This window comes from Manis javanica, chromosome 12, assembly GCF_040802235.1.
Source record: "Manis javanica isolate MJ-LG chromosome 12, MJ_LKY, whole genome shotgun sequence".
In the NCBI taxonomy this organism is placed as follows: domain Eukaryota; kingdom Metazoa; phylum Chordata; class Mammalia; order Pholidota; family Manidae; genus Manis; species Manis javanica.
Genome location: NC_133167.1, coordinates 80,298,784 through 80,324,300, shown reverse-complemented (window position 1 = coordinate 80,324,300; position 25,517 = coordinate 80,298,784). Strand labels below are relative to the sequence as shown.

At 51.3% G+C, this 25,517-nt stretch overlaps 2 protein-coding genes across 5 annotated transcripts in view; one reads left to right on the top strand and one right to left on the bottom strand.

The window, feature by feature from the left end:
• LOC140845146 (uncharacterized) overlaps nt 1-25,517 on the top strand; it is a 66,385-nt gene that overhangs the window by 1,721 nt on the left and 39,147 nt on the right. The window lies entirely within an intron of this gene.
• Nucleotides 13,622-23,874, bottom strand: LOC140844848 (uncharacterized). The gene is made up of 13 exons (XM_073217771.1): nt 23,780-23,874; nt 22,403-22,559; nt 21,644-21,838; nt 20,713-20,903; nt 19,563-19,729; nt 19,075-19,298; nt 18,545-18,551; nt 18,111-18,487; nt 17,670-17,773; nt 17,170-17,236; nt 14,893-15,014; nt 14,681-14,784; nt 13,622-14,316 (listed from the first exon to the last, which is right to left on the bottom strand). The coding sequence occupies exons 1-12, from the start codon at nt 23,872-23,874 to the stop codon at nt 14,700-14,702; spliced, it is 1,791 nt and encodes a 596-aa protein (XP_073073872.1). The 3' UTR covers nt 13,622-14,316; nt 14,681-14,699.

Sequence of the window (25,517 nt, the reverse complement as noted above, 5' to 3'; positions counted from 1 at the left end):
GAGTGGAGTGTTGAAGTCTCCTAAAATGAATGCATTACATTCTATTTCCCCTTTGAATTCTGTTAGTATTTGTCTCACATATGTAGGTGCTCCTGTGTTGGGTGCATAGATATTTATAATGGTTATATCCTCTCGTTGGATTGACCCCTTTATCTTATGTAATGTCCTTCTTTATCTCTTGTGACCTTCTTTTTTTGAAGTCTATTTTGTCAGATAGTAGTACTGCAACACCTGCTTTTTTCTCCCTGTTGTTTGCATGAAGTATCTTTTTCCATCCCTTTCCTTTTAGTCTGTGCATGTCTTTGGGTTTGAGGTGAGTCTCTTGTAAGCAGCATGTAGATGGGTCTTGCTGTTTTATTCATTCTGTTACTCTGTGTCTTCTGGTTGGTGCATTCAGTCCATTTACAATTAGGGTGATTATCAAAAGATACGTGCTTACTGCCGTTGCAGGCTTTCGATTCGTGGTTACCGAAGGTTCAAGGGTAGCTTCTTTACTATCTGACTGTCTGACTTAACTCTCGTATTAGGCTATTATAAACACAGTCTGATGATTCTTTATTTCTCTCCCTTCTTATTCTTCCTCCATTCTTTATATGGTAGGTGTTCTATTCTGTACTCCTTTGTGTTTCCTTTGATTGCTTTTGTGGATTGTTGATTTTATTTTTTTGCTTTTAGTTAGTATTTGGTTGGTTTGCTTTCTTTGTTGTGATTTTATTTTCTCTGGTGACACCTATTTAGCCTTAGGAGTGCTTCCATCTAGAGCAATCCCTTTAAAATATCCTGTAGAGGTGGTTTGTGGGAGGCAAATTTCCTCAACTTTTGCCTGTCTGGGAATTGTTTAATCCCTCCTTCAAATTTAAATGATAGTCATGCTGGATACAGTATTCTTGGGTCAAGGCCCTTCTCTTTCTTTGCATTAAATATATCATGCCATTCTCTTCTGGCCTGTAAGGTTTCTGCTGAGAAGTCTGATGATAGCCTGATGGGTTTTCCTTTGTATGTGGTCTCATTTCTCTCTCCAGCTGCTTTTAAAAGTCTGTCCTTATCCTTGATCTTTGCCATTTTAATTATTATATGTCTTGATGTTGTCCTCCTTGGGTCCCTTGTGTTCACAGATCTGTGCACCTCCATGGCCTGAGAAACTATCTCCTTCCCCATATTGGGGAAGTGTTCAGCAATGACTTCCTCAAAGACACTTTCTATCCCTTTCTCTCTCTCTCTCCTTCTTCTGGCACTCCTGTAATACAAATATTGTTCCGTTTGGATTGGTCACACAGTGCTCTCAGTATTCTTTCATTCCTAGAGATCCTTTTATCTCTCTGTGCCTCATCTTGTTTGTATTCCTCTTCCCTAGTTTCTGTTTTCATTTGTCGTCTCCTCCACCGAATCTAATCTGCTTTTAATACCCTACATTGTGCTCTTCAGTGATTAGATCTCCTTCCTAAAATCTTTCCTGAGTTCTTGAATATTTTTCTGTACCTCCATGAGCATGTTTATAGCTTTTATTTTGAAATCTCTTTCAGGAAGATTTATTAATTCAGTCTCAGTCCTTTCTCTGGTGCTGAGATTTTGCTTTGAACCAGGTTCCTTTGACGTTATATGTTTGTATGTGGCGCCCTCTAGTGCCCAGAACCTCTCCTCTCTGGAGCTGCTCACCGAGTGGAGGGATGTCCCGGGTCTCAGGGGGAGTGGTGCTGGTGCCCTGTTCCATGAGATCCGCTGCTTTCTCCAGGTATATGCAGTCTGCTGCAGCCTTGTTTCCTGGTGCTCTTTCAGGACTAGTTGTGTTAATTATATTTTCGTATTATATGTGGTTTTGGAGGGGGTCTCTGTCTCACTTCTCACACTGCCGTCTTTAATCCAGTCTCAGTTTTGATGCTCTGCCTAGAACTTGGAGTTATGACTTGTTAAATCTGGATGGCTCTGTTGGTTGCAGTTAATTTACTGTCAGGAGAGGAGCTACTATGATATCTGGGATTTACCTCTCCGCATCAGGGTGAAGAAGTAGTAAGATTCTTAACTTATTCTTTAGCAGATAGACAATAACTCAGCCCACCTTGCGAACTGGGCGGGCGGCCTTGAATGATATGCTCCCCGACCAAGACGCCGGTATCCCAGGGAGAAACCAGAGCACTAAATTTCGTGTGTTAAGTTGATTTTAAATATTCAGGGACCCCTTAACAAGTCCACACCGTTAAGCCTTTATAGGGTCCCCCCAAATCCTCAACTGCCTATAAAATCCCTAGGCAACACACAACTATGGGCTCTCTTGACCCCTCCTGGCGCCGTGAGCCAGGAGATCTGTCCTGTCACTGTATCTCTCACTAAAAGCCTCTCCTATGTTGGCTTGGGTGTTCTCTTAAGTTCATTCTTCCCGTCCGCAGACAAGAAAAACCCCAGCATCATTTTGGGTGGCTCGTACGGGATAATGTGGGAGGTGAGTTATCAGCATCGAAGCCTGCCTTTTCTTTCACTGTCTTTATAGAAGCCGTCGGTGGCACACAACATCGGATGCCCGTGAGGCACTTAAATGGAACTAGCCCAGTTGCATTTTACTAGAAAGTTGTCCATTTCTTGTAGGTTATCCAGTGTGTTAGCATATAATTTTTCATGGTATTCTCTGATAATTCTTTGTATTTCTGTGGTTTCTGTAGTGATTTTTCCTTTTTCATTTCTGATTCGGTTTCTGTGTGCAGGCTCTCTTTTTTTCTTGATCAGTCCAGCTAGGGGTTTATCCATTTTGTATATTTTCTTGAAGAATCAGCTCCTGCTTTCATCGATTCTTTGTATTGTTTCATTCTTCTCGGTTTTATTTATTTCTGCTCCAATCTTTATTATGTTCCTCCTACTGCTGACTTTGGGCCTCATTTGTTCTTATTTTTGTAGTTGTGGTAGTTGTGAGTTTAGACTGTTCATGTGGGATTGTTCTTCTTTCCTGAGGTAGGCCTGTATTGCAGTGTACTTCCCTCTTAGCACCGCCTTTTCTCTGTCCCACGGATTTTGCGTTGTTCAGTTATTGCTGTCATTTGTCTCCATATATTGCTGGATCTCTGTTTTTATTCGGTCATTGATCCATTGGTTATTTAGGAGCATGTTGTTAAGCCTCCATGCGGTGGTGGGCTTTTCGTTTTATTTGCATAAATTACTTCTAGTTTCATACCCTTGTGGTGTGAGAAGCTGCATCATTTTTGGGGGCTCGTCCGGGATAACTTCCGAGGTGAGTATAGGCATCCGAGCCTGCCTTTTCTTTCACTGTTCTTATAGAAGGAAGCCATCTATGGCACACAACATCGGGCGCTCGTCAGCCACTTAAATGGGACTAGCCCGGCTGCCGATCTCAAAGTCTCGAGTGACAGGTTCCCCTGCGTCTCCCTCAGTGGCTCCCCCGTCTCCCTTGGGAGCCGGGAAAGTCACCTGAGTGGAGGCCAGGATTCCCCTTCAGAGGCATCTCCTTGGATGCGAGGGACTGAGGAAGGCCGTGGGCACCTGCGAGAGTCTAGGCTGAGGCTGTGCTTCAGCGGCTTCTCAAAGGCCCGCTTGTCTGGAATCAGACCCCGACAGCCCGACTGGGTATCCATGAGGAGTGTCTCTCTTTCTGTCTGCCTGACTTCCAGCCTGCTTCTCTGGGCCGCCTCAGCCTCTGGGTGAGGCAAGGGTGCTGTTTACTTCCTTTACTCGCTCGATGTGTGCCTCTAACTTCGTCAGTGCCACGGACCCCGATGCTCAGCACCGCAAGGTAGGAGATCTATGCTTCGCTCTTACTCCTGATGAAATGCTGTACTTTTTATCTCATAAAAATATGTCCGGTTTGTTGAAGAATGCTGTTGGTGTTTTGATGGGGATTGCGTTGATTCTGTAGATTGCTTTAGGCAGGATGGGCATGTTGATAATACTAATTCCTCCTAGCCAGGAGCATGGATGAGTTTCCATTTGCTAGTGTCCTCTTTAATTTCTGTAAAGAGTATCTTGTAGTTTTCAGGGTATGGTAGGTCTTTCAGTTCCTTGGTTAGGTTTATTCCTAAGTATTTTTATTCTTGTTGATGCAGTTGTGAATGGAATTGTTTTCCTGATTTCTCTTTCTGCTACTTCATCGTTAGTGTCTAGGAAAGCTACAGGTTTCTGTGTATTAATTGTGTGTCCTGCAACTCTGCTGAATTCAGATATCAGTTCTAGTAGTTTTGGAGTGGGGTCTTTAGGGTTTTTCTATGTACACTATCGTGTCATCTACAAATAGTGACGGTTTGACTTGTTCTTTACCAATCTGGATACCTCGTATTTCTTTGTTTTGTCTGATTTCCATGGCTAGGACCTCCAGTACTATGTTGAATAACAGTGGGGAGAGTGGCCATCCCTGTCTTGTTCCTGATCTCAGAGGAAAAGCTTTCAGCTTCTTGTTGTTAAGTATGATGTTGGCTGTGGGCTTGTCATATATGGCCTTTATTATGTTGGGGTACTTGCCCAGTATACTCATTTTGTTGAGCGTTTTTGCCATGAGTGGATGTTGAATTTTGTCAAATGTTTTTTTCAGCATCTGTGGATATGATCATGTGGTTTTTGTCCTCACTTTTGTTGATGTGGTGGATGATGTTGATGGATTTTCTAATACTGTACCATCCTTTCTTCCCTGGAATAAGTCCTACTTGTTCATGATGGATGATCTTTTTGATGTATTTTTGAATTTGGTGTGCCAATATTTTGCTGAGTATTTTTTTTTTTTTTTTTGCTCAGAACCACTTTTATTTTTTGTCTTTTCAATATAGCAAGTGTTTTTCCCAGTATACCTGCAGCACACACAAATATATATATATATATATATATATATATATATATATATATATATATATATGCATAAAGTTAGATTTGTCCTTTAGAGAACACACAAAATACAAAATATTGCCATTGCAAATCTGAACTGTTTTCATCTGGAGCATATAAAATGCACCTGTTTTTTATATGCACCTGTTTTTTTTTTTTTGCACAAGGCTCCCCTGATCTTAATGAGGTGGCCAATTGGAGTTTGTCTCCTCTTCTCTGTGGTCCATTGATTTCAGCCTGTACGTACTGATTCTAGACTTCCTAGGTGGTTCACAAAGAGCTCAGGTTAAATTAACTTGAGGACAGTGTTTGAAAATGCAGAATTACTCACACTTTTTTGTGCCTGTTATTAAGCATTGTTTCCAGAAGATCGATCTTTTAATTACAGTGAGCTTCCCTACTGGTGGCTCTCAGTAACAAGAAGTGTATTGTGTGAGCTGACTGGAAAAATAAAGAGAAGGAAAAAAATCCTTTATAGCACGTTGCCTTTGCAAAAGTAACATCTCCAGGGTATTGAATAGAGTCTGGTCTTCACCAGCCTATCTAAGGTTGGTCCTATAATCTCCATGGAAAACTTACCTTCCTGAGTTCATGCTTGATAGGAAGCACTTATAATAGATACATGCTGATACTTATTGCGTATTTGTTGTGCAATGGGAATTGTGCTAATTATGTTAAATTGTATGCTATGAGGTTGGCTCTGTTATCCTTCCCTATTTTAGAAGTGAAGAAACTAAGGCTATTCACCAGTTAATCTGTGGCCTTATAACAGTAAGTGGAGCTCTATGTTAAATTTAGCTCTGTCTCACCACAAAGGTAATGGTATTAACTCTGATGCTCTTCCTCCCTTCCTCCCTTCCATTTATTTTTATTTTGTTATCATTAATCTACAGTTACATGAAGAACATTATGTCTACTAGGCTCCCCCCTGAAATGGTTTCTTGAATCCTTTAGAATTCAGGAAACAATCAATTATGCGTATGCGGGGCCTGAATTTATATTTATTATATGTATGTTTGTTAACACGCAGGCTTTCAGGTTATGGCATAGCGCTGATTTTAAATACGGTATTTCATGGCTTTACGTTGTAGAAGACTTCACCAAAGGTTTTTATTGCTGTTTTTGTTCTTGTCTGAGGTATTTGTGGCAATGAAAAAACTTAATGCTAAGGACATGTATTAGGGTTAAAAAGTCCAGTAATTAGGCATGTTTTGGTGTGAGTTACAGCCTCCCTTGGCTCTGAGTGGACCCTGCCCAGCTGGGACCACACTGCTTTGTTGCGGTCTTGTGGATGACATTCCAGTGTTCCTGGAATGTTCCTTTAAGGTGCTTTCTATTTCTGTGCATGTCATTTTGATACCTTTGATAGTTAGTTATACTGAGAACATAGTTTAACAAAATAAAAATAAAGCAGAATTTGGATTATTAAAAACAAAAGCTTTAAAGCATGGTTATCACAAGCCGTGAGAATTCCCGTGCCCACACTGTAGTGTTTGTTGGGGGGGTGTCTCCTGTTAGAGCGCTGGTCCCCGCACCACCTGTCACCTCCGTTTTAGAGACTGCCCCCTCTCATGATCTTTCTCGTCTGAATTTTTCACAGTGGCATCTAGCTCTGAAGTAAATAGTCTTCATCTGTTCATCTTAGTTGAGCTTCAAGCTACTTAATTAGTATAAATATTAAAGTTTGTGCCATGCATTCCTTAGCGTGACTGGTTTATTTTGAGCTAACGGTGGAGGATAGGGGAGATAGAAAGTAAAATGGAGAAAATGTTGCATTGGTACGGATGATGCCGCCTTAACGCTGAATGCTTTTTTCCACTTAAACCACGGGAGGGTGCCTGTTTGAAGTCAGTCTGCTTCAGAATTCATTGCCATTAGCTTGCATGCTTTCTAAGTTGTAGTTCTAAGGAAAAAATCTGAGGTGTATGGTTATTGTGCCATGTGATTCCCCTGAATAGAGGACATGTTCTTGGGTTCTGTCAGATGCTGACTGTATTCATTCCAAAAATCCTACTTACTTCTTCTGTGATGAAATTATGGAGATACTTTAAACAAAGACAAGCCCTTGATGGCTTTGGTCCTTAGGCTAGCCATAGCTGAGGTTGCTTCTTGTGCAATTGGCCATTCAGAGCCCCAAGTTAGACCTCGTTCACACTGCCCGCCCCCATTTGTGTTTCAAATAAGTATTCGGAGAGGTCTGGGAGGAGGAGTAATGAAATCTGAGAGAGAAAATGAAGTGTGACAGCATTTCAGAATCTAAGGAAATGCACCCGCAGGTTCCTTCCCTGAGTTCTTTGTGCCCCTTAACTGTGTAAATGCACGCTGGGATTGGAAATGGGGACACCACCCCCCACCGCCCACCCCCCTGGGTCATGTGCCCTTACTAAGCTTGTTTCTGGGTGGCTTGCTGGGACTTTCAGGGACTCACTTTAAAAAATGACATTGAATTTTATGAAGCAAACTTTGACGTCTGTGACCTGCCTTTTGCACAAAAGGTCCCCTCTCCCGGTGAGGTGTCCCTGTTCCTACGGGCTGCTATTCTGTTACTCTGGCCTGAAGCGAGTTAGCAGCCAGCTGAGCTGCGCCAGTTACATCGCCGGGCCGCTGACAGGAGCGTAGTGACGTATTAGAGCATGTTTATGTGCAGACGAACTGGAATGGCACTAGGACCGTGTGCCTGTGTCGGCTTAAACACTGGGATTTTATGCCCCTTCCACCTTCCATCAGCTTGTAGCTGTTGGATTTTACAGTTACTCATTCGGGCTACAAATAGAGTAACAGTATTTTTGTTTGGCCAAATGTGGGGTGTGACCTTTGACATCGTGCTTGGCTCTGCCTGGGGATTTAAATTCTCCAGTTTAGGTGGAATTTCCTGCTTTGTTTCCTCTGATAAGGGAATACATGCTTTGGCTCTTTCCACTAGAGGTGGAGGAAGACAGGAAGAGTACAACTGGAACACACAGAGGGTATTCATTATTTTACTGGGTGTGATTCAGTTGGCGGGCTTTTCACGGGAGTGTGAACCTCCTGCGGTCGTTAGTTCCGCATACTAAGAAAGCACTGTAATCATACTCAGTTTTCTTTGCTCTGTATCTAATTTTTGACCAGTCTGCCGGGGTAGGGAGGACAAGTCCATGCCTTTTCGTGGTGCCTTTGGTGCCCAGGTTCTTGTTCACTGAGCCGAAGAATGAACTTCGCAAACACTCAAGGTAGGAGAGCAAGGTTAGAGGCTTTAATTTAGAGTTAAAGTGATTGGACAGAGCTCCTAGCTCATGCCAGGAGGGGACCTGAGAGTTTGTGGTTGGCTCGTTGTCTAGGGGATGTATGCGCAGTTGAGGATTTTCAGGAATGGGGGTAAAGGGCTAGGGGTGCAGACTTGTTGAGTGGTCCCAGAATGCTCATTTTTGATGAGTAACAGAAGAAATTTGCTGCTGTGATTCTTTCTCAGGATAGCAGTGTCCCTCTGGGAGCATGTCAATTAAGACCACGTGCCCTGCCTGCAAGGTGGGCTGGGTCGTTCCCTGTTTGCTAAAGTGTGTTAAGAATCTTACTTCTTAACTTTTTGAGATGTTTATACCCTGGCTTGTTTACTAAATGAATTTTTGCTCAGGTTGCGGATTACTTGGTTAGGATCAGAGAAGGAAACACAGCATATAGGTACAGTTACAAATAAGCTGGGCCTTTTTGCAAGCTAAGGTAAATTTTATAGTGTCATGATCTAACTGATACAGAGAAGTCACAGGTTATGCTGAGATACTCTTCTTCATCTGCAGAACACTCAGACATTCCAGGCCGAGTTGCTCCTGAGCTTGAACTGATTTCACTGAAGATTGTCTATATTCCACTCTGGTATCTTCACCCTAGAGAGTTAGTGTGACTGACTGTGTAATGCTTATCACACAGTTTCGCTAGGGACTTCTTTGCACATTGTTACATTGTTCTGACTGTAATGATGTTGCTCTGCTTTTTCTCCGGAGGCCCTCACCCTACTCTGCCTAAACCCACGGCCCCTTGTCTCACCAACACCAAATTCAGAACGGTGCTCTTACCTCTAAGTAACTCTTGTTATTTTCCAGAGGCCTCCTGGAACATGACAGAGGAATTTTTTCTCCTCATTAGGGAAAATTTGGCTAATTTGGCTTACATTTATCTCATCTATAATTACCTGGAAAGCACTGTCAAAGGAATAATGCTAAACTTTATTCAGTATTTTACATGACAGATATTTCCAAATATCCTTATATCCAATGTCTTACTGTAAGTTCTCCTCAGCTCTTTAACCATTGTAAATTGCAAGTCTTTTGTCATTTATAGTTTCTTATTCCTAAACTGGTAAAGAACTAGATGCCAGCAGCAGTGCTTATCTGGGGGCGAGGTCGTGTCTGTTACAGGCCCTCGCTGGCTCCCCACACAGCTGGTCAAACGTTATCACACAGCGGTCAGCTCCCAAAATGAGGGTGAACCCTCCCCCACCCCTCAGAAGTCTGCCTCCCTCGGCACCCAACATCACCTACAACTTCAGTTAAAGAGAGAAGGGGGAGAGCTCCCAGCTATGCCCAGCGTTTTGCCCTGAGGTTTTTCCAATCTTTTCACCTTTCTTCCTGTTTGCTGGTTCTGTGATCTTTCTCCTGCCTTCTCAAACCAGATTTTTTCTGAAACGTCACTACTGTGCTGTTTTGGAAGAAGTATCTTACGTTATAAAAAATGGCCTGAGTTCCTCAAAATATATTACCTGAGCTGGGACCGTGCCGGCTGGCAAGGGATCCCTAAAGCAGGTACTGGGCACGGAGCCCGCGGAGGCATAAGCAGCCATGGAGACAGAAAACTGACGCCGCCTCTCTCTCACCCACGTGCCTCACATCGCCCTGATTGGCCACGGAGGATGGCTGGCTAGCCAGAGACGGGTAAGATCCCTCAAGGGAGGAACAACCTAAGATAGGCACAGTCGCAGAGGGGCCATCAGGAGAGAACTTGGGGGCCAACAGAGGTGAGGCGCAGATCCTCACCGCCCCCCGACTCTGCAGAGGCCTGAATCTTCACCATCTCCGAGCAAAGTCTCCTCCTCCCATGGCTGCGTCGCTGCCCAGGCTCAGCTTGAGACAGGGACCCTGGGCTTAGACACAATAGGGTGAAGGTGAGGGCCTCTGGAAAAAGCAAGGCAGAGTAATTACAGTCAGAGCAGTGTGACTACGTGCAAGGAAAGCCCCTAGCAGAACTCTGTGTTAAGCATTATGCACAGTGAGATCAGTTAATATTCCCCAGGTGAAGGAAAATAGTCTGTGTTTTTATTGTGCTAATTGTTTGTAATCATGTGTAAGATTTACTTTAGCATGCTAAAAGGCCCAGCTTATTTTTTTAACTTTACCTATATGCTGTTTTTCCTCCTTCATCCCGTAATCAAGTAATTTGCGGTCTGGACAGTTAATGTAGCAAGCTAGCCCAGCCATGAACAGCATAGTAAAGACAAGAAAGATTCTATCTTAAAGCTAAGATTGCATTTTAAAACCCAGGAAGTTAAGAAGTAAGATTTTTAATGTCCTGCCAGTGGGTTTCAACCCTGGGCAAGTTCACTACGGATTCAGTGTGAGGAAAGAAATGACAGTAAAATGTTCTTGGGGTGAAAGGGTTATATACCCAACTTTATTTCCACAGTGGCAGGTCAATCACTAACATCCCATCCAATCAGAGCGAGTCTGCATACAGCAAGTCCTCTGGGACTCTGCCTACACAGCCATCCCACACAACCATCCTCTGGGGCTCTGACCTCAGCGCTGCCACCACTCCAGCCTCTGCTCTGCTCTCCTGCAGCCTCGCAGCCGTGTCACCGTGTCACCCAGAGCACTGGGTGGAAGCTCTTTCTATAGAGTCAATAGCAACATATTGCCCAAACACGTGTAGTGAGCTAGCCGACTAGGCCCAGGTGAGAATCCTGGACACAGGAACTTCCATTTTATCCACACTTAACATACTCTTTAGCGAACATACAATAACTTAGAGGTAAGGAAGGCAGTCTTAATTGATATGCTCCCACATGCATCCCACATGCATCCGAGCAGTGCATTTCTTGTGTTAAGCTAATTTTGCAGAATTACCCAGAGGACTGATAAGAAACTTCATGTCTCATCAAAGAAAAACATCTTGAGACCACTTAACAAGTCCACACCCCTAGCCCTTTGTCACATTCCTGAGAAATCCTTAAAAGGGGGAACCGCCAACCTTTCAGTGTGCCTCTCTCTCTGAGGTAGCCCACACTACTGTGTTCCTGCCCTTCAATTCTTGGTTGCGGCAGGGACAAGAACCGAAGAAGAGACACAACGCCCTCTCAGCAGGAGTCCCAGGCCAGGGGAGGGATGGGGGAAGGAGACTGCTGGGAGGGCAGGGAGAGAGGGGTGCCCCAAGCATGGGAACACAGAGCTTGGAGAGTGAAGAAGGGAAGCCTGGAGGAAGAACAAGGAGAGAATGGCAGCAGCTGGGGAGGGAAGCCACAGAGCCTCAGTGGTAGTGAGGAAGGGACTGTGGGTGCAGACCGAGTAGGGGGGCCTCTGGAATAAAACCCCTACTGAAACTCCATATGAAACAATTAAGCAAAGTCAGTCACATTAATTCTCTAAAGTAATACAAGCATTCTTCTGTGAGATTGATGAAAACTAAAAGCCCAGGAGTAACTTGGCCTGAAATGTTTGAATATCCCCCAGATAAGAAAATACCTCAGCATAGCCCATGTCTTTATTGTGTCAGTTAAATGACACTATTGTAAAATTTACTTTAGCCTGCTAAAAGGCCCAGCTTATTATCTTTAACTTTACCCAGATGCTGCTTTTCTTCCTCTAGCCCTAATCAGACGATTTGCATCCTAGGCAAGTAATAATGGCAAGTGAGCCCAGTCACAAACAACATAGTAAAAACAGGAAAGATTCCAACATCAAGATAAGATTGCATTTTAAAACCCAAGAAGTCAAAAAATGGGTTTCTTAACATAGCAGACAATGACTCAGCCTACCTTGGGAGCAGGACCAGGCAGTCTTGATTGATATGCTCGCAAACCAAGAAGCTGCTGTTCTGGGAAAGAATCAGAGCAGTAAATTTCTTGTGTTAACTCTGCAAAATAATCTGGAAGACTGATAAGAAATTAACTGTCTCTTTAAAAATAAGCATTTGGGGGCCATTTAGCCAGTCTGCATCCCTACCCTTTGTTTCTCAACCACCTGTAAATCCCCTAGAAGACGCAGAAACCCAGGGCTGTCTTGAGCCCTCCGGGCAGGTGCAAGCCAGGAGCTCTGCCTGCCTGCTTCATCTCTAAATAAAAGCCTCGCACTTGCTCTCCTACCTTTAGTGTTTCCGAAGTTCGTTATTCGACTCCGTGAACAAGAAATCCAGCATTAGCTTCTCTGAGGAGCCCGAAGATGGGGAGTCCCCAGAGCCCCGTGCCTGGGCACAGAGCCGCACACCTGGTGCCAGAGGGCCGTGCCATCTCCACAGCACACATCGGGTGGGGCAGGTGCATTGCAGCCCATAGTCAGGGTGGCCACGCAGCCGTGTGAGCCTGGTGTTCCAGCAGCAGCAGTCCAGGGCGTGGCATGCTCTGGGCACCTGCACACACCGGGGCAGGACGGACTGCTGACCTCAGTGACCACCCAGCAGTCCCAGGGCTACTGCTTTGTTTCTGGGCCCAGAAGTTCATCTCTCTAGGGTTGAGGCTGGTGGGCCGTGCAGGAAGACAGGTCTGACCTGGGCCACCGCCCTGCCAGAGGCCCATGTGCCCTTCTTCTGCCCAAACCTCCTTCCCTATGTGGCCGGGGAGCCTGAGGTCATCCCTGGGACCACCGTGCAGGCAGATGGCTCTGAGGGTGCTGTGGGCAGGGCCAGGGGGAGGAGGGTGGCCTGGGTGTCCTGATTTTACCTCCTGTCATCCGGTCACCTGAGGCTGTCAGTAGGGCCCACTTCCACTTCTCCAGTCCCCAGTCTGGGGCTCCACCTGCAGCATATGGCCTGGAGACTGTCTCCAGCGTGGAGCCCCCCAAGGGGGTATTTGTGCTGATCCTGCAGCTCCCCTGCAGGCCAGACCTCCCCTCCTGGGAGAGTGAACACATCCTGAGAGCCCTGGGAGAGCATTATGGGGAGAATCAGAGCCAAGTGCCTCCACTCAGCCTCCCCAGCCTTTTGTCACAGACATCAGGCTGCTCAGCCAGGAGCCAGGAGCGGGATACCAGGGGCCTCACACCAGCCTGGCCTGGGGATGGACGGCTGAGGGGGGCACCATGGGGGAGGACTGGAGACCTGGGAGCTTTGGTGGGTGCTCTGAGGTGTGAAGCATGGAAAAGTTGGGCTCACAGAAAGGCCCTCAAAGGAAGGAGTGCACATCTTGGAGGTGCTTTGAGACCAAGTTCAACATTTTTTGAAAAGGAATTTCTTGGAATGTGTGGGGCAGCTGTGTGTCATTAAGTGGGATGGTGCTAGACTGGTGCCTTGCAGCCCTGGGATCTACTTGGGTTATGACATCTGCAGTGGTGTTGAAGACGTGAAGAGACACCCCGGGGCGTCTGATCATAACCTATAGAGGTCGGGAAGGAAGGAAGGAAGGTCCAGTTTCTGTTGGACTGCCCTCCCCAGTGTTGCCAAGGTGTGCCAGCCTGGGGCTTAGAGCGCCCCGCTCTTCCTGAGCGAGGACCGAGGATGGAGGACAACCTGGCGTAGGTCAGGGCCCCCCTGCGTCATAGAGTTTGAGGGCTGGGGGTGGGGTGGGCTGGGGCACACGATGTCTGCAGGAGGGGCAGAGCTTTGAGAAGAAAGAGCAGTGTGGTGGCAATCCGTTCATTTATTACATTCTGCACAGGATGAACCCAACCCAAACCTCTGACACAACACCTAGACCACACTGTGCCTAGGGAGGCTATTTCTCAGGGATGAGGGGAGGGAGTTGTACAGGGGCTCTGCTGGGAGCATGTCCCGGGACCCTGTGTCGGCCGACCAGCCCTGCAGCCTCGGATGCCTCTGCTGGGCGCCCAGGGGGCGGTGGTCCCATAAAGCACTGCGCCATCTCTGTGTCCATCCTGGGAAAGGCTGGCCATGGTGAGGATGGGCCCCAGCTCTTCCTGGACCGTTGTGGCTACGACTCGGTGGCTGATGGCACCCAGGCAGCAGTTGGCGTCATGGTGGGAGGCCACCTACTCGAAGGGGAAAACCCTCCACACGGTGGGGTTGCTCGCCTTTGTCCAGCGGGCCACGAGCAGAGGGTAGGACACAGCACGAAGGCGGCCAGGTTGGCAGTGGCTACGTACAGGCCCTTGAGGATGCAGCGGCAGCATGGGGAGATGCCAAAGTCAGCCAATGGAGGAGGTGCCAGAGCACCTGCCCCAGCAGAGGCTCAGGATGAGCAGCGGGAGGAAGAGGAGCAGGAAGCAGACTAGGGTCCTGGGGTGCCGGGTGCCTCCTGTCCAAAGGGGAAGCTCTACTCCGCACACAGCCAGGATACCAGCTGGGTCGTGGGCCCGATGACAGCAGCTACAGGGCCACGCAGGTGAACAGAAGAGGCAGGTTATCCCAGGTTCCCCCCATTATCCTGCTTCCACCCTGTCCTCACTACCCTCTTTGCTCCTGGCCCTGTGCAGAGGGTCCTGTCAATCACCGTCACCCGTGGGGTCCCTGTCACGGGGAGGCTCATGAGCATCACCCACTCACAGAGGAGGAAATTGGGTCCCAGAGAGGGAGGGGAATCACCCTTGAGCCTGACAGGACTGTTCCGCAGTGGAGCAGAGTCCCAGCCCAACCTGTCTTTAGTACTTCCCCACACCCAACATGGCCCAAAGCTTCCCTGAGGCTGGGGAGCAGCCCACCCCTTGCGAATGGCCCCAGGCCAGAAACTTACCTGGCTCTGGCCGCCAAGTTTAAATGTTATGGGACCTGAAGAACAAGAGTCCCTTTGTGCTGGCCCTCTGTCCTGGGGCCTCCAGCTGGCAGGACAGGGTGTAGCTGCAGGACAGAGGGGCACCTGTGAGTCCCTGGAGCCACATGTCAGGGGCCCTTCTCCCAGAGCCTGCCAGCAGGTGGAACCCACACGTGATTCCTGCCCAGCCTCACCTCTCCTGCTCATCCAGGGTCTCCACGGCCTGAAAGAAGGACCTGAAGTGCTCCTCGGGTTCCAGGTGATGCATCTTGGCCATGTGCTTGTATGTCATGATCTCACGTACGATGGAACATTCCTGGGGCAGAGGAAGGACAGGATGTGGACAAGGAGGGGCGTGAGGAGTGGGGCAGTGGGATGGTCCCGGAACTTTGCTCATGTGGAAACCCACCTTCCCTCCAATGCCATCCAGCCCTGCCTGTTCCCACTGTTGGGTCTCTAGCTGCTCCTCCAGGAAGGCTGTCTTGATGCCACCGTCACCCCCCACCTGACAAAGCCTTGAGTGTCCTCAGCCCTGGGTGTGTTAACTTTCTCAAGACATGTTATACCCAGGAGTTGGGCCGGACAGGGTCCTACCCAAGGGCCCTGCACCACACCTCCCTTTCTGTGGCGGGGTGGTACAGTAGCGCAACTCTGCCTCTCTCATCCCATCAGCCTGGAAGGCAGCAAGGCAGCCAAAGTGAATCAGAAACAGCCCCCTGCACCCAGAACAAGGCCCAAACCTCCCCACCCTTTCTCAAGTTGGAGGAGCACTGGGGCCCTCCAAGCGGCAGGCCTGCCAGAAACAGCACCCAGACCTAGGCCAGGATCTGGGGTACCGAGGAGGGGGGACTGGACTGGGGAGCTGAGGCCAAGCATCCCACTCAACTCTCTCTGATGACACAGGGAGGCGTAGGCCTCAGGCAGGAAGGCATGGCCAGCACCCCCCATGTGCTTCCTGCCTTGAAGGAGCAACATCCCTCCCCCTGGGCAGGGCCTGAGGGAGAGGCCAGTCCTGCTCAGAGGCTGCCCCCTGTAGCCCTCAGCCCCATCTGCCCTGGGGCCAAGACCAGGACTTAGGGGGGGTCCCTCTGGCAGTCCTCTCCAAACAGCCCAGCTCCTGGGCTGTAAGGGAGAACCCCCAGGAGGCGGGAATGCCTGGTGCTGAGAGGTACGGCTCACTAGGGTCTCTCTCCTCCTCAAAGCTCACCATCCTGACCCCTGTGCCCCTCTGGGCTAACCCACATCATTATGTTCCAGGGGTTTGTCTAAAACCAGCAGGCCGGCCGTGAGAAATCTGAAGAAGGGGACCATGCCCTGTGCCACTGGGGTGGGGAGGTGATGAGTCCCCGCCTGTTTCAGAGGCGGGCTCCCAAAGAGCCTTCCCTGAACCCCTCACTCGCAGCCCCTAGCTCCACTTGGACCACCCTGTGCTGCCTCCCACCCCTACCTTCGCCTTGCTCTCCCCTCCTGTCCCGCCAAGGCCTGGCTTTTGGCCAATCCCGAGACCTGTGGTCCCTGCACCTGTGCTCCAACTCCTCCCTGTAGCCAACTGCTCTCGCCCTCCTGGTCACCCCAGTGCTGGCAGTTCACGGCTGGTGGCAGCAGGAGCAAGTGCAGGGTCGCCCCACCACCCGCAACCCTGGGCAGGTCATTTTCACCTGCTCCTCCCTATGCCAGAGTTCCCAGGGGTCCCTCAGCCATTGCCTCAACATGGAGGTCACCTCCTGCAAGGTCCAGGACACTCAGGTGCTCATGCTCCCCTCCTACATGGCCTCCCACAAACCAGAGCTTGGTTGGTGGATGCCTCGCCCAAGTCTCCTGGTACTATGCTGTCCCCACCTCCAGCAGGCTCTCAGCCCAGGGCGATCGCAGCTCCAGCACACACTCAAACTCATGGGTGTCCTTGGGCTGCGGACGGCTGGCCTGAGAGGCTTCCTCACCCGCAGAGTGTCAGGGGAGTTCCGTCTGCCTCCCAGCATGCCCTGAGCACTCACTGTCACCTGGCTATCACCACGGCTCCCCTCACACGACCAGGTGGGATGGGCATAAAGCTGAAGGCCATCTTGTGCTCCCTGGACCTTGCTCACCTGGGAGGCCCACACCCCAGGGTGACAACCCTCCATGACCAGATGAGCCTGAGTCCTCAGAGGGGCAGTGATGGGCTCAGGGGGCCCTGGGGAGGGGCCGACCTTGCTCAGCCATAGGCCCCACCCCTGTTGCCAACCCAGCGCCAGCCCCAGCCCTGACCAGGAGCCTGTCCTTTGGGTCCTTACTGAATGTCAGGCTCCCAGTCAAGTGGAGGCATGGAGGGAGACACCCAGGACACCTTGGGGGCCAGGTGGAGCCTACTTCTCCCATCAGCTGCCCCCTCTCACCATGCACACCTCGAGTCATCCCCAAGGCTTGGCCACAGCACAGGAGAGGACTTGCCCCAAGGATCCCCTCTGTTCAGACCTCTAGCCTCCATTTACCGTAAAGAGCCACTTCCGGTTAAGCCACTTCTCCTGCATAAGCCTCTTATGCATCCTGGAGATCTTCCTAAGGGGAGGAGAGAGGAGGGAGACATGTGGCCAACAGGTGGGCCAACAGGTTGGACCCCTTTTCCACTAGCCTGCATGAGCCTTTCCTCCATGGCTGTTAGACCTGGGGAATCTGAGGCCTGCAGTTCTCCTGGGGGCGGATCTGCTTTGGGGACAGGTGGCTGTCCTTGGGGCAGAGACCTCCTGCTACAGAACACATGCTGAACATCTCCCATTGGCTTCAACCCACACCTGACAAAGAAACCCGATTCCTGAGGGGGAACCGCTGGCCTAACCCACAGGGGCTCTGAGAGCCCGCCATCCTGTAAGCCCCTGTCCCCAGGGTCTGCAGCCTCCCAGGAGCCCCAGCCGACTGAGGGGACACTGCCAGACCTAGGGGTGGTGTCTCTGGTCCACTCAGGTGGCCTGGTCCCAGGGACAGGAGTACCTACCAGGAAACATGACCCCAGGTGCATTTGAGACGACCCACAGCAGGGCTCTGCAAGGCCAAGAGAATGGCATGGAGGGATGCAAAAGTCTTGAGGTCCAGACACTCCTGGGTGGGAAGACTGAGCTGAGAACGCAGCCTGCTTCTGTGCTTGTGTCCCCCTATGAACCCCTGTCCTTAAGGAGACAAACACCCAGGGAGCCCAGCGCACCCAGGACCTGTTGAGCAGCCCTCCTGGGTGGAGGACTGTATCTCAACCCAAGGAAGGGGCCAGGGATGGCTGTCCCACTCCCGGGGCCTGCAAGTCCAGGTCAGCACGCCCCTGGCAGGAGGGGCCCAGGGTCCGTGCGGGGTCAGACCTCAGGAATCCATCCTGAGAGTTGGCCAAGGAGGGGAGCAGGTCCCAAGAGGCAGGATGGACCCTGGGGGCTGTCCCATGGCACACCTTGGCCACCCGGATCCAGAACTCCACCACTTGGGCCCTGTCCTGGGCCGTCATGCTCGGGGCCCCGAGGCAGGAGGAGATGACGAAGTTAGCCACGTCATCAAATTTTCTGAAGATCTTATAGACGGTGGGGGCCAGGTGCAGAATGTTTCCGTTGTATGACTGGCACCCAAAGTAGGTCATGCAGTTGGTCACTGCCCCCTTGGTGAGCAGCTCCTGGGGATGGCAAGGAGGGTCATTCAGCTGTGTCCACGTTGCCCCTGGCCCCAGGCAGTTACTGGTCAGATCTGAAGCCCAGGCCAATGAGGAAGTGGTGTGAGCCTTGTGGCAGTCCAGGCTTTGGACCCCATCCACTGAGGCACCCAGGAGCGGATGCACTGAACGCCACAGTGGTGGGGAACAGAGGGGCTTTGCGCACAGGCATCCTCACTCACCTCCTCCCTGCAGCACAAGGCAGCACAAGGCAGCTCACGCCTGCCCATCCTGGGGCATCTGCCTCCCATTCTGTCACCCCGTGGATCCCACTACCCACTCAGGTGCAGTTTCCTCCCAAAGAACTCCAACCAGGCCTTTGTTGGTGTCTGTGTCTCCCATGTAGTCAGGTACATGGCAGGGGCCTCTGAAGTGTGGAGGCTGTGCAGCCTGCCAGGCCAGTGGCCTGAGGACCTAAGGCCCTGGCAGCACTTCCCTGAGCACCCCTGCACTACCCTGCCCCTCCTCCCCCTGCCAGGCCCTGCCCACCTTCCCTCCGCTATTCCTCATTGGTCTGCAAGGACCCCTATATGCCAGCCCTACTGTCCCTGTGGTCAGTGAAGCCTTGGGGGTGAGGAGAGTTTCTAAGGGCACATGGTGGGAAGCTGGGATGTGGGCCCAGATCACAGGAGTGCACATCAGGGGACAGCAGGTCTGGGGCAGCCCATGGCACAGGAAAGGCCCACCCCCACTTTGAGCCCGCTGTGCTCACCGCATACATCAAGGTCAGCTGCTCGGCCACCAGGCGGTGGGGGAATGCCAGGATGGTGGGCTCCTTTTCCCCTGACACGACGTGGGTGCTCACAGCACAGGGCCTGGTGGGCTCTGGAGCTGGCTCTGGCACTGCCAGGCCCGATGCCATTCTGGCAGGCTCCAGCTCAGGGCCCGTCACCGGAGCTGAGGTCACTGCTGGGACATCATCCGGCTCTGCAGGGTCTGGAACAGGTGACACCAGCCTTAGCTCCAGAACAGGGGTCTCAGGGAGCTCCTGAACTGGCTCTAGCCACGAAGCCGGCCCTCCCCGTGTCTCTGGAGCCTGCTGCATCTGCCGTGGTTCTGGAGCAGGCAGGACACAGAGAAAGGGTCACCCCAGGGCTGATTCCCCACACTTTAACAATGACAGAAAAGCCCTCACTGCCTTGAAGGCAACCCCAGTCCAGGAAGCCCACCCTAGACGGTCCCCTGGCTGCAGCCCCTCACCTTCCAGCTCTGCCACAGTGGGCCCCAGGTGCTCCTCCTGGACCAAGCAGTGGAGGGCTTGGCCCTCCGGGATAGATGAAAGCTGGGTGCCTTGTACAACGCTGGTCACATCACCGGGCTCCCAGGCTTGGCGCCTAGCCCGGCCCATCCCATGGCTGGGGGAAGGCCTGGGGTGGAAGAGTGAGAAGCCTGGTCTTCCCAGCCACACTGCCCTCCTGGCCCACCCTTGTGTGGGCCTGGCCGCTGTGTAGTTCCCTGCCTGTCCAGGCATCTGCCCCTCCCCCTTCCTGACCCTGTGTGTCTAGCCTGGGACCCCATCCTTTCCCATCCTCCCAAATAGGAAGTCCCCAGTCATCAGCCTGCCTTTGGGAATCCAAATATCAGTGACCTGCTGGTTTCTGCTGTGCTCCCCCTGCCCCAAGCCCCTAACTCCTGCCCCCCATTCTGTGCAGATGGGCAGTGTCCCCTCTGGGCCCAGTGAGTGCTCACATTTCCAGTTCCTCATCTGGCCCCTTGTCATCCCCTGTGTTGCACGAGGAGGCCGTGAGAGCATCTCCCGTGATGCTCCCCGGCCGTGACCTGTGGTTGATGCCTGAAGTGACTGTCCAACTCCACCCGGGACAGGGTCCCAGTATTGTGTCTGCTTCCTTCACTCAGTTATGCTAATAGTCCCCAAAGGGCCTGCACAAAGTGAGTGCTTCCTACCTATTGTTGCTGAAGGAAGTCCTACCAGAACCTTCCCAGGTACCCCTCTGCTGCCCTCAGAGGTCCCTCATGTGGCCACGGTGAGGAAAGGGACTGGTCCCAGCCACAGGGAATTGCAAGTCTCCATTCCAAAGGCTGTTTTCCATGTGCTTTTCCAAATTGATTCCCCTGACGGGTGAAGCCAAAGGCTTTTCATCGGGTATAGAGAAGTAATAGCCCCAAAGTGGCCCTGCTTGGCAGGTAGTCCTTTCTATACCGCCAGGCGCCAGGGGAGCCCCTTTAGGGCTCCTCCCGTGTTCCCCATGGGTACCCTAACAGGTTGATCACCAGCCACCCTGCCTGTCAGAGGAGCACGCTGCAGCTCAGACACATGTGGGGACACTCAAGACACACAGAGGGCTGTGGGCAGAGGCCCGACTTGGCCGAGAAGGGGATGGAGGATCACCTGGTGGCCTGCTGGCCTGTGCTGGACTGGTCAGTGTCTTCAGGAGGGAGTGAGGACTCAGGAGTGCGCCAGCTGATGTTTCTGGCTGGCTCCACTCGTGCCGTCCTCATTCTCCATTTCTTCCTCACACCTGTCCAGGGAGCCCTCCGCCTGTGGACCTTATTCCCACGGAGAGTTGACTCCTCTTCATGCTGAAGGGGGCAGGGGGCATATCGTCAGCGGGAAACCCAGGAACCACCAGGACGAGGGAGGTTTGCAACTCACCCAAGAGTCCCCAGCCCTCTGGGGTGCAATGAAGGAGAGGGAAGGGGTGCCCCCAGGGAATGAGATGACAGTCCCGACTGTCAACCACTCTCGTGGGGAAGCCCTGGGAGGGCCCTGGCAGGCCGCCAGATTTGGAACGGTGTCCTTGGTGTAGACAGCCTGCCCCAGGTGTAGGGAGATGGAGTAGGTGAATCCATCCACCAGCTCCATGCTCCCCATGGTGGATCTCCGAAAAGCTAGTGCCTAGTAGCTTGGGAGGTGCCACCTGGGGCTGCCTGGACCTCTCCTCGGGGAAATGTGGGCCTCAAACCCTGCTCCTTACATCAGGCACACAGGGCCATCTGCATAGGACTCGTCCCTAAGGGAAGGAGAGGACACCCCCTAGGCTCAGGACTAACATGTGGGTGGAAGTACCTGGTCCCAACACTCACCTCCATGTCCTGAATGATGAGAGCAGAGGTGTGACACTGACTGCCCCACCAGGGGGCCACCACCTCACAACATGCTGGCACCCAGGAATGGCCCCCCTCCTCCCCAGCCTTCAGTCCTGCCGATACCGCACACCCACCACACACACACAGAAGGGGCGGAGGGGAAGGTCATCCCGGGATGGGTCACACTTGGGGCCTGGACCTGGTGTGGCCCACTCTGGGCTGCCCTGTGTTACCTCGGGGTTCCTTGGACAACACAGACAGAGGCGTTGGAGGTGGTCTCTGAGCCAACGCCCACAGCGAGCAGGAAGACTGTCCCTCTTTGCTTCCCTGACTTCCATGTCTTCAGAAGGCTCTGCACAACAAGACCGTATGTTGCTCTGTCGAGCGTCTCTGGTCAAGTGAGCAGGACTGGGGTCTGTGACCAGGAACTGGGCACCAGGTCACAATTCAGGTTCTACTGGGCGTGTCATCAGTGATATCACTTCCTGAAGGTTTCATTTTGTGGGCCCCTCCCTGCATTCAGACTCATCCACATGCCCCTCTGGGCTGCTGACTGCCCATCCACCTGGCCCCCTTGCCATGCATGACTACACAAATCTCCACCAGAGCCCTCCCCTCGCTCTTTGGGTCCCAGGGTCCCAGCTCTTAGGAGACGAGCTTAGCTGAGAGACGAGCTTAGCTGAGACCTCTTTTTCTCACCAGTTCCCTGTCCTGCTGAAGCCACAGTGCCTCCCAGGAGCTGCCCAACATCCCAACCTGCACAGGCAGGGTCATGCCAGACATTCTTCCCTAGGGACATCCTCAGGGATATACGGATGACACCTCCAACTCCTGGGGGCTGGTGTCACACGTGTCTGACGCACAGACTCAGAGATGGACGAATGCCAACCAAGCTTGGCATGGAGTGTGGAACATCACGCCAGTCAGGCCCGATTCAGGCCATGTGAACTTGGGCAAGTCACCTCCCCTCTAGGCCGTTTTCAGGTGTGTACCTTGAAGGGGTGGCAATGAGAGGAGATGAAGGTGTTCTCATCTATTTCCAAGGCATCCAGCTTCCAGAGGTCTCTGTTATCTGAGGACCATACCCCAGTGCCTCCTGTTGGCATATGTGGTGGGCAGCCTGTGTGGTGAACCCAGTAATCCCTCCTCCTAGAAAGCACATACCCTGTGACCACTGTGTGGCATGAATAGCACAGCCAAGGGGATGTGCTGTCTCAGCCACATTTCACGACAACCAGTCAGTCACTTCCCCACTTTTCATGCTCTCCATCCAAAAGGGTCCTGATGCAGCCCAGGGCAGTGAACTTGGGAGCCCGTATGTGTTACGGCTTCTACGCATGTATTGTTTCAGACATAAGGGAGTGAGGTTTGGATACACTGAGAAAATGGATACGTTCATCCGTTTTGTTCATGGTTTGGCTTATTTAGGGAACAAATGTTATGGTTAAGATTGCAGAATAGGGACGGAGCTACTAGCTCATGTTCAGCATCCAGCTTTAACCACTTAATAGGCATTTGACTGTGGGTGAGTCACAGACCTTGTTAGCATGGACCTCAGTTTCTCCACCCGTCCCTTGGCCATCATCATAGGATCTTGTTTACATGAGGTCACAGAGAGCATTGAAGGAGTTACCCTGGGAAGAAGGCTTGGAAGGCCTGGCACATCACAAGTGCTTCATCTAGTTAGTATAAATCTATTGTTACATTCCTCTACCCTGTGTGTAAACTCCAGAGGGCACAGAGCTAAGGGGTCAATGCAGAATTTCCAGAACCTCCCACCTAGCCTTAGTCCTGTTAGTAAAATTGGTACCCAATCCCCACACTCTGATTTAAAATGGTGACCGTTGAGTTTCAGTTTCCCATAAATAAGTTCAGCTTCCCACTCATGACAACAGAACACCTGTGATGCAGACCAATCAAGTCCCACCAGCTAACCCTAATGACTCTGTAGCCAATTAGCTGGTGCCAGTGCCTTAACAGGGTATAAGCCAAAGCTCCCCAGCCCACGCTGCTGCCCTCTCTCTCTCTCGTGGGCAGCCACCTCACTGCCGCTAAATAAATCTCTTGGTTGGATATCCGCTTCTCGGTGTGGTTGTCTCTTCCCTTAAGGAATCCAGCAGTCCTTTTAAGTCCATTTACAGATCAATGGTTGTAACCAATGCAGGGCCTTGCAACCTCCAGGACAAGGGGTGGAGAGGAAATGGCCATTCTCTCCTCCCCTCCATTCCTGGTGTGTAACTGGTCTGGCATCTGGCAAAGTTCCTGCTAGAAGAGGTGGGTAGGGGAAGGACAGCATCAGCCGTGGCTGGAGGAGTCTGATGGTGCTGAGCCTGGCTAGCGACTGTAAGAGATAAAAGTCTTTCTCCTACCTGCCCTTCCCCTTGACTGATTTCGGTTTTGCACTCTCATAGGGTGACTTGCCCTGGCCTGGGAACATCTCTCCCTCCAATGCTATATCCGTCATAGTTGGCAGGATCTGGTGAACCTGAAATCGGTCCTCATGGTTCCCTGTTGGTGTGGACTGCTCCTACAGATGGTGTGGAGATACTTAGTCCCCTAGAGGTGGTGGGTATGCTTCTGGGGACCCCTCTAGGGGTGGCAGGGATTCCCCAGGGATTCCCCTGTGGATGGTGAGGCTTCACCTGGAGATGCCACAGTGGGGATGGTGTCTGTGGCAAAGTGCCTCCTGGAGGAGTGGGCCTCTCCGCAGAATCTGGGAAAAATGGGGGTGCTGGAGGCAGTGGAGTCAGCCCCATGTAAAATCAGGGACTCGGAACTGAGTGGCCATGAGGTGGCAGGAAAAGTGGGGTGGTTGTTTCTTGCAGCATTAGAAAGGGTTACTAATGAGAGAAATACCCTCCAGTGGCAAGTGTCCAGGAAGATGAGTTGTGGGGTGGTGTGAGAAGGGAAAGAAAACAGGTCACACTGCTGAGAGACACAGTGGTGGCACAGGAGGGGACAGCACAGAAACAGGAGATAGAGAGCCCGTGGGGTGGTGAAGGAAGGGGTGGTGCCTTCAGCCCTGGAGACAGCAGAGGAGACAGCAGGGTAGGAGGAGCCGGGGACAATGACGGGGTGGGACCAAGGACAGGGTTGTTGCTGAGGCTGCCGCCTGAGGCTCCAACCCTCCCATATTGAAGGCCTGCCCACTTTGTTAGGCAAATAAAGATGCAACAACCGGGGTTCCTCACTGAGTGGAGCAGACCCCACCCCACTGTCGAGCACTCCACGCTCCGCACCTATACCCAGGCCGAGCTGGAGCCTCTGTGTACATGGCCTTTCCATCTTTGGGGTTTAGGAGTAGAGGGCATTGTTCCGTCTGGGTCAGAAATGAGTAAAGTGGCTTCCCTGACGACTCACCCATCTCTCTGGCAGAGGATATAAAATGCCCGTGAGCACCAGGGAATGATGTACTTTTGAATTGCCTGACTGCAGCCCTAAGGGCAGTTTGGCCTAATCAGGGTGAGTTGCTGTATTTCCCTGCTAGTTGGAAAACATGCAGCACTCCAGCAGGTGCTGGGGAGCTGGGCATGGAAAGTGTCAGCTGTTATGTGGACCGACAGGGCCCCTGTGAGGAGTTGTTCACCACGGGGATGAGGGCTCTGGTGCTCCCTACAGATGCTCCATCCTTCTCTGGGTCCCTAGTGACTGTTCTTGCTCCTCCAGGTAGGAAAACCTGTAAGTGAGGTCACTCCTGCTGCTCAGATCTGGTGGAGGCTGAAATCAGAAGATCTCAGAAGGTAATATGGTCTGCAGCTGTTAAGAAGAGGTTTACAGGGCCCTGTGAAGGTCTCGAGGACCCAGATTATGAGTTGATTTGATAAAGGCGGGGGTAGTGAAAGAAACACTCCATGGAGAGCCTAGTAGAATATTCCTAGAAAACAGGGGTGAATTCCTCTGCAACTTATGCAACAAGGAAATTTTCCTAAGGCTTAAAATGCAGAAGTAGTGAGAGGAAAGATGAATAAACCTGATTACATTAAAAAGTGTGCATGGCAAAAACACCATAAGCAAAGTATAACAAACTGGGGGAAAAATTATAGACAAAGGGTTATTCTCCCTATACATAAATAGCTTCCTAACCAAAGAAGGAAAAAGCCACAAATC

Bases quoted from the DNA above. Each gene is read 5' to 3' on its own strand.
- LOC140844848 (XM_073217771.1), bottom strand. From the start codon at position 23,874: ATGACGGATATAGCATTGGAGGGAGAGATGTTCCCAGGCCAGGGCAAG. The intron at 17,774-18,110 runs GTGTGCCATGGG...CTTCCCACCCAG, and splicing joins TCTGGATCCGGGTGGCCAAG to GAGTGTCTGGACCTCAAGAC. The intron at 14,785-14,892 runs GTGAGGCTGGGC...TCTGTCCTGCAG, and splicing joins ACCCTGGATGAGCAGGAGAG to CTACACCCTGTCCTGCCAGC.